The sequence below is a fragment of the Littorina saxatilis genome, linkage group LG3 (assembly GCF_037325665.1).
Source record: "Littorina saxatilis isolate snail1 linkage group LG3, US_GU_Lsax_2.0, whole genome shotgun sequence".
Classification (NCBI taxonomy): domain Eukaryota; kingdom Metazoa; phylum Mollusca; class Gastropoda; order Littorinimorpha; family Littorinidae; genus Littorina; species Littorina saxatilis.
Window position 1 is genome coordinate 43,751,779 of NC_090247.1, and position 11,410 is coordinate 43,763,188.

The 11,410-nt window shown below is 43.7% G+C and overlaps 1 protein-coding gene across 2 annotated transcripts in view; it reads left to right on the forward strand.

Moving 5' to 3' along the window:
* Window positions 1-11,169, forward strand: part of LOC138962450 (transmembrane protein 39A-like) — a 37,811-nt gene extending 26,642 nt beyond the window's left edge. For both annotated transcript variants that reach the window (XM_070334262.1, XM_070334263.1), the window contains one exon: window positions 7,045-11,169. In XM_070334262.1, the coding sequence (XP_070190363.1) occupies window positions 7,045-7,272 (228 nt within the window). In that variant the 3' untranslated portion in view covers window positions 7,273-11,169. The remainder of the gene's footprint in view (window positions 1-7,044) is intronic.
* The last annotated feature ends 241 nt before the right edge of the window (window positions 11,170-11,410 follow it).

Genomic DNA, 11,410 nt, shown 5'->3' on the forward strand with positions numbered 1-11,410 from the left:
GACTACGTTCTTGCACGTTCAATGAGCTACATTCAAGACTTATGTAAGTCTCTAAGACTTGAGAACAGGTAAAGAAGAGGCCCACACTCTGACTTCTTGAGTCCGTGCTGCCTGAAGAGGAAGGACTGACTGCCCCCCCCCCCCCCCTTTTCCTGCCACCACTGTAGGTATGCCTAATCAATGTGGCAGACCATCTAGCTAAGGTTGACTTCGCTAAGTCATTGCCTCTACAAGAGTTGATGGAAATAAACAAAAGCCTTTGTTCTGATGATCTAAACCGATCAGTGCGAGTTAGAAATATATTTAAAACTCGAAATGTTCAATAGACTAATATGGCTCTAACAGAGCCAAACTATTGCACGTGGATTGAATTGTATTATCAGAGCTGGTTCCTCAGGTTTCTGATTATTCGCCAGAAATTTGAATCAAACCTAAGCACTATAGATCAGTCTTTCTCCAAAGAGATGACTATAGCAAAACCAGATAGAAAATGCACCTATACTCCCGCTTCTCTCAGAAGCTACTAGAGTAAGTATGACCGCTTCTCGTGTTTAGATTAATAAGGCTAATTTTGTCAAGGATTAAACAATCCGATCTCAAAAGCTCGAAAACTAGGAGCAAATCCCAAGTCGGGACTGGAGATTTGTTTTCAGCTAGCCAAAGGGAGGCTCCTTTAGCCACGATGGCTATAACGAGCCCAAGTGAAAAAATTTTGCGACCTAGCTGTTTCAGTGCAACTGATAACGCGTAACGTCTTAAAACAGAGACGTGGGGAAAATTCAGAAAGCCCGAATAGGTGGTTCGCCACCTGCAATGAACGGAGAGAAATGGAGTTCTTTCCGTTAATATTACGCCATTTGTTCCAAGTCAGACAATGTGACATGGAAACTAAGCCGCTGAACCCTTATGGGATCTCTAGACCAAATCCAGAGTTGAGGCAGAAGCCCCTGAGCGTCTCAATGATTCCCGTACAGCAGACACCCGTGTGGATCGAGTGTAAAAAACAGCGCCCTCTTGCCAGCTTTAAGGGTCTTAAGGGCTGACAACCAATGAAAAATGGGCCCATAATGTGCGACCGACAGGCCGCTCCGAGTAAAATCGAGAGTATATCCGGGAACGGTGAGACGAACATTTAGCAGAAGGAGATAGTACCGAGAGGCAAAAAACTTCTATCAGCGGCCTCTCCAAATTCACCAGAAGGAGTAGAAGCGCGTAAAGAGATAGAGTCCAGTCCGTGTGGACATACATGTTAGACTGACTTAGAGAGTCTGCCAAGACATAAAACCTCTCAAAAAGGTACTTCGCTGCTAATAAGATCTCGTGGTGGAAACACCACATCAAAATCTCGCATGCTCGATGTGGCAGCGATGGGAAGCGAGATGCCCCCCCCCCCCCTTTTTGCTTATTAAGATAAAAAGGCCACTGAGGTGTTGCCTGATTGAATTAACACATGTTCTCCCCTGACAAGGGGAAACAATTCCACAGGAAACAGAAAAACTGCTTCGCTGATGGAAAGAGAATCAATGGAAAAAACCTTGCATGAGCAATGGTGTGAGAATCCAAATATTGGTTGTGTCTGAGAACCAGTCGAGAAAAGACACTAACATGATCCAGCTCTTTGTTTGATTGCTTAGAATCAACATAAAAGTAGCCACTTACGATCTATTTTGTGTACCAAAGGAGGGAGTAAACATCGGCACGATCTTTGTAAGTGACCCAAGAAAGAACCTAATCCCCCTCCAGCCGCTGTGGTAGCACACAAAGGCTGAAAGCAGAGTGATGACAAGCACTAAGACTCCAGTTGACAGAACTGTCAATAGTAAGAATAACATGCTATTGTTTTCCCATTGAACCCGACGCTAAATTGCGGTGGGTATTTGGCAAAGCGCCATGCCGGGAAGAAGATAAACAAACCCGACCTCTGAATCGCCCCGAGGGGATAAAGTGATGGGTATTTGGCAAAACGCCATGCTGAGAAGGTAAAAGGCAAAGCTGAGAACAGCCAGATTAGTGCTTTTCTAGATAAGAAAAGCCAGGCCTGCCGTGGGCTTTTATTTTGCTGTGAGTTTCTCTTTGTTAGAGAAGAGTCTGCGTGCACAGAAGAGGATTCGAAGAGAACCCTCAGGCAAGGAAGAGAATAAAATTTCACCGACAGAACAATACTGTCGGCCGAGGACTTCTCTCCGGTAAACAGCAAAGTTAGATCCTTTGTAAATGTGTCCCAACAGACACAAAGGCATCCCGTGAGTACGTAACCGCACAAGGAAAAGAACAATTCAAAGACTTGTTCAAAGACGATAAAAGAAAGAAGTGCGGCCACAATCTTTCACAGCCAGGAGATCATGATCTTGAAAAAGACAGTTTCTCCTTGCTATGAACATAAAGATGAATGATCGTCAAGCCCGGTGTAGCCGGTAGCGGTTCCGTATTAAGAAGAAAAGAATACGCAAAGTTCTTAGGCTTGGTGTAACCGAGGCCTACGGATAGCGCTCAGCGAGTGATGCATTACTTGCGCGGGTGACGCAAGCGAAAGCAACGCCGCCTCGCTGCCCACAAGGAAGTGGAGGCAAAGGAAAAACATTTGAAAACACTTCCACAAGTTCAAATGCCCCCGAGGGAGGATCTCAGAACTTAAAGTTCGAAAATTTCCTGCAATAAGGCTCAAAACAGCTGAATGTGACGCAAGCCACAGCAAACCTGAAGCAGGAGCCTTCCCCATATGATGCCGTAAAAGGCAGAAGTGGGGCAAAACATCGTGTGAGAAAACTTTTATAAGTTGAAAAAGCCACGAAAGACTCTAAAACTTAAAGTTCGCAGATTGTTCCTGAGAAGGAGCAAAATCAGCCAAAGCTGATGGTGAAGTAACGCAGATAACTATGCTACTGCTAACCCCTCCGGGAAACAGTGCATATTAACCTCTGCTGCTAGTGCCAAAACGATGGCAGCTTCCTGTTCAGTGAAATCCCAACGATTGTTAAAAGGATGAGAACCGGAAACCAATCCTGGCAAGGCAACATTTGCCGAAACCGGAAAGGTTGGGGAAAACAAATTTCCGGAAGCCAGAACTCCGCGAACGGATGTACCATCCACCTGCCTTGTGCCAGCCACAAATCTGGGAGAGGAAGCGGATGCAGCTCGTGGAAAGGCAGAGGAAGCCGCAAAAGCGGAACCGGAAGCCAAAGACTGATGATTGCCGACTGCCAACACCAAAGTGTTAACGGCGGAAGGCAAAACCATCCTGCTACCGGAAGCGATAGCCGCCGAAGCCATCTTGGCTAATGGCATGGCAAAGGAAGACAACAAAGGTCTGCCAGTGCTAGCTAGACAAAGCTTCCGGTTGGTGGTCACAGAATGATGAGCCACACGACCAAGAGCAGCAAGCCAGGGCTGAGCCTCTTGCAGGAGCGTCCCCATGAGCCGATAGCAGCGGAAGAGGAACATCGCTCAGATAAACTTTAGCAAGTTGATAAGCCACATCAGGTGACTCTAAAAACTTGAAGTTCTCAGCCCGTTTCTGATAAGAAACGAAATCAGCAAAAGCTGATGGAGGAGGAGCAGCGGAAGTGGTTGCCGCAAACACCCCTTCCGTGAAGCAGTGTGCAGTAACCTCTGCTGCCAAAGCCAACAAATGATGTAGCTTAGCCGGAAGTCGGCGAGAAGCTTCCTCATCTGCATCTGATGCTTCTTCCTCCATATCCTGTTCATCCCCAACAGAAGCATCATAGCGATCATCTGAGGGATGTCCAGCGGAACCGGCATCCGGTAAGGCAACTTGAGCCGAAACCGGAAACGGTTGTGAAAAATTTCCGGAAACCGGAAACTCGTGGATTGAACCACCATCCGGCTGTCCAATGCCAGCGGAAAGGCTGGGAAAGGAAGCGGATGTAGCCTGAGAAAGGCTAGCGGAAGCCGCAACAGCGGAACCGGAAGCCACAGGCTGATGAATGACTCCCGCCAGCAGCGAAGTGCTAACGGCGGAAGTCAAACCTCTCCTGCCACCGGAAGCCGCCCCGACTGGAATTGAGGGGGCGGAACCAGCAGAGGATCCTCTCCTGCCACCGGAAGCCACCCCGACTGAGATTGAGGGGGCGGAACCAGCAGAGGACTGACTAGCATGAGCATCGACCAGCCCCAATAAATTGGAACCGGAAGATCCTGTAACCTGTCTGCCAGCAGCCGCCCCGACTGGAATTGAGGGAGTGGAACCAGCAGACGCATGCCCTTCACATCCCATGCCCAGGACCGTGAAAACGGAGCCAGGTTGGTCTGTGGAAAAACCCTTACTGTCAGTGTGCAATTCCGCCGAGACGGAAACCGACGTCAAAGGTTTGCGTACTTCGCCAAGAACACCCGAAAGTGCTGATGTCCTAGACTCAGACAAAAACTTGTCTAAAGATGAGTCCGACATATCCAACACCGTCGTTGGATCTGCGACCACGCCAGCGGACGTGACCGTCGCAGTCGGTTCGAAACGAACCCGCACAAGCGAATGAACATTTACAACACCCGAAGGAAGGGGCAGAGCAGCACGCGAGGCTATTTGCCCTTTCCGACGAGATCAAAACATGCACCTCTGTTTAAAAAGACGATAAAATCGCCAGCAAATCGGCTTTAGTCAAAGCTAAAACAGCGCTAGGCGCTTGAACTTTATTGAAAGAAGCCGCAACAGACGAGGTAGGTTTGTCAATCGAAACCGTAACACAATTCATCATTCGCCGGGTTGAAAACGTAAACAGAAACGTTATCGCTCAGTGAAAATTTCTGAGTACGAGACGCAGTGGTAGTAGCTACCTTAACTTTATATTGGTTGCATTGCCTGACTGAGAACTGGGAGAGCAAGCCTGGCTGGTCGAACTCCGAGTTTTCACTCACTCTCTAAATCTTAAGGATAGTCCGCCATTTTGTATGACAAAACTGAACCAAAATACAAGTTGCAACACACTCCAAAAGTTAAAACAAACGCGTCTCGGTAATAAAAATGAAAGCTCTCACCCAATACTTGAAGTAGAGATGAACCAACAACAGCGTTACCAAGATTCGATGGTCAGTCACCGCCGTGAAGACCAATAGCTTTAGATCAAAGCCAGAGTACTACAGCACGTCTTGCTCCGTGCGTTGAAGAAAAAGGAATGAGTATTACCGGTATACGGCCTGCGCATGCGCGGGCACCGGTAGGGGAGATAACTACCACGGATCATGCCTTATATGGCAGGTGGTTTTTGTTTTAGAGTTATCTCCCCATGTTACCATGTAAGAGTGCTTCAATGTCTTAGCAACCAAACGAAGTTATTGCTATCTATGTGAGTTGTGTAAGAATATGTAATTTAATATCAGCCGATATTGCGTAAAAACAACCAACCCTGGATCTGAAACTAACGATGTCTAAAGGCATTCAAAATTTAGGTTACAACTTCTTTGAAGAAGAAGAACCAGGGCTGGGCATCGGTAGCTAGGCATGGGACAAGCATCAGTGAACGGGTCTCTCTCTCTAAAAGGGAATAACAGTGGTTAAGGAGCGAAAAACAGGGGAACAGTTGTATTGCTTTGTCAAAAGTTAGACACAGTCAACTAGTTTTGCTCTGAGTGAACAGTGCAGCTGGCCTCAATTAGCTGGTGACACCTCTCTGGCCACAGCACCAAATAGTACATGGCTGGGGGGAGGGAGAGAGAGAGAGAGAGAGGGGGGGGGGGTAGCTGGCTAAACTCAGTGGGGTGTCCGGTGTCACTGCATGTCAGCAGGAAGAGCATTGGAGAGAAATAGAGAGGTGTACTCTTCCAAACAATTTCCAAGGATCAGTTGTCAGAGCTTAGGGTAGTCAGTGATCAGTCTGAGAGTCTTGGCTTTGTCTGACAAGTCGTTACACAAGCTGTTAGGTCGGTCCTTAGACGTTAGAGCGGTGTGGTCGCTACACTGGTGACAACTATAAGGAAACACATCGGTTAAAAAAAAGGGTCGTTGGGGCGGGGTAGTCGTTAGAGAGGGGGGTCGTTGTGAGGGGTTCCACTGTATAGACATAACCAAGCTAAGAGAAGGTAATCTCGCGGAAAATCGGTAGTCCCCAAAACAGGGAGACAAAATAACACACTTTCACCTTGTGCAGTTTGGCAGTTCGAATATGTCTTTTGCGATGTTTTTGATCTTACAAACTGACCTACGATTAAAGAACAGACATCGGCCTCGAGGTGCAACTCAATTTTGAAGAATTCTTAGCCTTTTTTTGGTTCAATATCTTTTGTTACAAAAATAATCACAATCAAGACTTGAAAAATAGAGTGCCCCCTGCTGAAAATATGATTTCTTGGTGGTTCTATCGTTAATCTTACTGTCCTGATCACTTACATACCCCCCGCGGGTTAGGGGGAAGAATTTATCCGATGCTCCCCAGCATGTCGTAAGAGGCGACTAACGGATTCTGTTTCTCTTTTTACCCTTGTTAAGTGTTTCTTGTATAGAATATAGTCAATTTTTGTAAAGATTTTAGTCAAGCAGTATGTAAGAAATGTTAAATCCTTTGTACTGGAAACTTGCATTCTCCCAGTAAGGTAATACATTGTACTACGTTGCAAGCCCCTGGAGCAAATTTTTGATTAGTGCTTTTGTGAACAAGAAACAATTGACAAGTGGCTCTATCCCATCTCCCCCTCTTTCCCCGTCGCGATATAACCTTCGTGGTTGAAAACGACGTTAAACACCAAATAAAGAAAGAAAGATAGTTAATACCCTCCCATCCATCCCCGCTACTTAATTTCCTACGGGTTTTTGAGAAGTCTCGAATGATTATTCCGGATGCTGGCGCTCACGTGGTGCGCGGTGGGTTATGGGTAACCAGGTGGGACAGGGCATAGCGACGGCTATGGTGTCTCTTTTTAGCTTGGTTACCACCCTTGCAAGAGCAGGTAATTTGAGTAGTTTTTCGACATCTAGCATGTGAGATTGAAGTCAATGCATTTATGAGAATTGGGTAAGTATATTAATCAAATGAAAATTTATTATTGAAATTTTCCATTTAACACTCATAAAATTATATTTTTTGTACGTTTCAGTTTTTGTTCCACCAACCACTACACGTGATGAGCTGGCTACTGGGTCTAGCAGGAATCCTGGTCTTCTATCAGTTTTTCCGACTGGCGCAGAGTATTCAGTGGAGCCATGTGCTGTGTCTGGCACTCATGCTTTTCTGCAATTTCTACACCGTCTTCAAGCTGCTCAGAGACTTTTTCATCATGAGCAAGACATACAGAGACCACGATCCCGCTGCTAACACTCAGTGACCATTGTGTGGTGAACGTGTGGAAACTTATAAATCTGATCACATTTCGCTGAACTGATTGCTGTGAGTTTAAACATTAAGAATCACCAGCATCGTGTGAAGTATGATTTCTCAACACCTTCAGGATAGTGACGGTGATCGTATGCTAAGAGTGCAGCACCGGGATGGTATGCATGAGAAATTGTCCAACTGCGTTTGACCCAAGCACTGGGTCAGATTGGTTGAAACATCAAACAAATCTCAGTTTCAACCAATATGACCTATCCCTTGGATCCCACCCAGTTCGGCACTTTCTCATGCACACCACTCCTGCTGACAGCGGCCCTGCAATATTGCCTGGTGGAAAGAAATGGAGTGGTATACATCTCTACCACTGGACAATTTTCAGGTGCTCAGGTGTATGACCATGTGCAGTCCTTGTGTTTCTATGTGTTTTTACGTTTAGTCAAGTTTTGACTAAATGTTTTATCATAGACTGGGAATCGAGACAAGGGTGCTTGCATGTGTGTGTGGGTGTGTGTAAAGCGATTCCCAGAAAACTACTAGACCCATCTGCATGAAACTTTACATGAGAATTCCTGAGAATAATATCACCAGATGTCTTTTTTATTTTTTCGACAAATGTCTTTGATGATGTCATATCCGGCTGTTTGTGAAAGTTGAGGCGGCACTGTCACACCCTCATTTTTCTATCAAATTGATTGAAATTCTGGTCAAGCAATATTCGACAAAGCCTGGACTATGGGATTGCATTTCAGCTTTGAAGCTTAAAGGCACAGTAAGCCTCCCGGTAAACCATCACAGATACTGTCAGGCTTTTACACACAGTACAAACACCCTTCCATTTGAACACTCACCGAACGGGAACATCCTAAATGCCCTACGTAAAGAGCGAGCAATTTTCAAAGAATTAATTTTTCGGATTGTCTCCATCACAATCGGACCCGTTCTGAACTCAGGTCAAAAATGAGTTACTTCCCTTCAACTGGCGATAGCCGTGGAGCGATGATTATCAGAATGAATCGGACCGTGGTGCGTTTTGGCGCTAGACCTAACTTCTATAATCTAAATAATAAATTGACAGCTTGTTACACAAACATTCTTAAATCATAAAAGAATGATTTTTGACTCACATGCGAAGCAAAAGTGAGTCTATGTACTCACCCGAGTCGTCCGTCCGTCCGTCCGTCCGTCCGTCCGGACGTCCGTCCGGAAAACTTTAACGTTGGATATTTCTTGGACGCTATTCAGTCTATCAGTACCAAATTTGGCAAGATGGTGTATGATGACAAGGCCCCCAAAAACATACATAGCATCTTGACCTTGCTTCAAGGTCAAGGTCGCAGGGGCCATAAATGTTGCCTAAAAAACAGCTATTTTTCACATTTTCCCCATTTTCTCTGAAGTTTTTGAGATTCAATACCTCACCTATATATGATATATAGGGCAAAGTAAGCCCCATCTTTTGATACCAGTTTGGTTTACCTTGCTTCAAGGTCAAGGTCACAGGAGCTCTTCAAAGTTGGATTGTATACATATTTTGAAGTGACCTTGACCCTGAACTATGGAAGATAACTGTTTCAAACTTAAAAATTATGTGGGGCACATGTTATGCTTTCATCATGAGACACATTTGGTCACATATGATCAAGGTCAAGGTCACTTTGACCCTTATGAAATGTGACCAAAATAAGGTAGTGAACCACTAAAAGTGACCATATCTCATGGTAGAAAGAGCCAATAAGCACCATTGTACTTCCTATGTCTTGAATTAACAGCTTTGTGTTGCATGACCTTGGATGACCTTGACCTTGGGTCAAGGTCACATGTATTTTGGTAGGAAAAATGTGTAAAGCAGTTCTTAGTGTATGATGTCATTGCTATGTAAGCATGTGAGTCGTATGGGCTTTGCCCTTCTTGTTTCATCAAGACGATCAGTACAATTCGAAGTTTTGAAAGTTTGAAAAAAGAAAAGCCCGGAAGCAGGGTCACGCAAGTTCATGGTTTTCGTTGCAGACGGCGGTTTATAGGCAGTCAAAAGCCATCGCTAGAGTTCTTATGAACCACATTTGTTTGTTTTGTGAAAAGTCAGAGATACATAATAACGTGCTATTGCAGATAAGCTCACAGCGAGCCGCATTCAAATTACAAACTGACGACTGCATTGTGAAAAAGGGAAACTGGATCACACGGGTTCACGATGGCTCAGGGGTAAGATAAACCACGCAAAAATAAATTCTTTGGAAATTGCTCGCTCTTTACATAGGGCACCTAGGATGTTCCCATTTGGTGAGCGTTCAAATGGAAGGGTTGTTTGTACTGTGTGTAAAAGCCTGACAGTATCTGTGATGGTTTACGGGAGGCTTACTGTGCCTTTAAACATTGATTAATGAGTTTGGTCATTAAGGCAATGAGCAGCACTAAATTGACCAAAATAAAACTTAGAAAATACATGGAGTAACTTAGTTTTCTGGGTAGTTATTGAAGTGACTTATATAAAGAAATGAAAAAAATTGCGAAAACTAAAGGACATAGATTGCCGTCGTTATAGAAACTGACATAAACAGCGCCATATTGGATTTCTAGGAAACGGTTTTACAGCAACATTATACATCAGAAATGTGTAATATTTGGCAGAAAGGTACACAAGGCTTTTATCTACAATCATATAGAACGATTTTTTGACAAAAGACTTCAGTTGAATTTGTATTAATTTTTTAAATAAGGATTAATGAATATAAGGTTAAAAAATCGTTAATCCTTATTACAAAAATTATTATAAATTCAACTGTTGTCTTTTGTCAAAAAATCGCTCTATATGATTGTAAATAAAGTCTTGTGTGTATCTTTGTGCCAAATATCATGCATTTTTTATGTATAAAGTCGCTGTAAAACCATTTCCTAGAAATCCAATATGGCGGCTGTTTCCATAGCAACGGCAATCTGTGGCCATTCATTTTCACAATTTTTTCATTCATTTTTATAAGTCACTTCAATAACTATTCGAAAAACTTGGTTATTCTGTGTATTCTCCAAGTTTAATTTTAGTGCCACGCATTGCCTTAAAAGTCTCAAAATTCTAATTAAAACTAAAATTGTAGTATCAATCCAAAAATGATTTCATCTTATTTTTGTATCATTTCCTGATTCAAAAAACATAGATATGTTATGTTAGGATAAAAAAAAAACAAGCTCAGAAAAATAAAAAGAATAAAGAATAGCATGCTGTCCTGTGACGCTTTGTATGCTACTGCGCTATACTGACTTGTCACTTTAAGCAATCACGTTTTCCACGTGAATATGTCAGCGCTTTCAGTCTGGGTCGCGGCCATTGGCAAAGCATTGTCTTTGTGAAATGCAGTGTGTTCAGTATCATTCTGTGGGTTTGTCAGATTGACTAAATGTATTAATTTCGCTACACGCGACTTCTTTCTTATTTGAAGTTGTTTGAGCAGAGTGGTACCTTTGATGAACAGCCACCCTTTGGAATGTCCAAAAGTTTCTCAACATCGTACTTGGCCTTTTATGACAGGTTATTTTTGCCCAGTTAATAGACAAAGGGATGACCGAAGGTGTCCTTTTGTGGGAGGTGTTCTCTTATGGCAGGTACCACTGTATTCTCAATAGTGGCAGCATGGTTCTAGTCATGTCAGTGTTTTCATTTGTGCTATTGTACTAATTTTTGATCAGTGCTTTTGTGAACAAGAAACAATTGACAAGTGGCTCTATCCCATCACCCCCCTTCCCTCCGTCGCGATATAACCTTGAACGGTTGAAAACGATGGTAAACACCAAATAAAGAAAGAATGCTATTGTACTTGTCTGATGCGCTGGTATTCAGACAAGAACGTCTGTTGCGCCTGTTGAAGAGATGGAATAAAGGATGCCATCAAGCAAACGTCTTGTGCGATCTAGGTATGTAATTACAAAACAGTTTAACCAAGTTTCAGTATCACACACACACACACATATTATATATTCGAAAATTTTAGTAGTAAATTTTCATTTGATTAATATACTTACCCAACTCACATATAGCAATTTACTTCAGTCTAGTGCTAGAACGCTGCATCGCATCACCTTGGTAACAAGGGAGGCAACTCTAAAAAAAGAGCTACCTTGACCCATTAACAGGACAA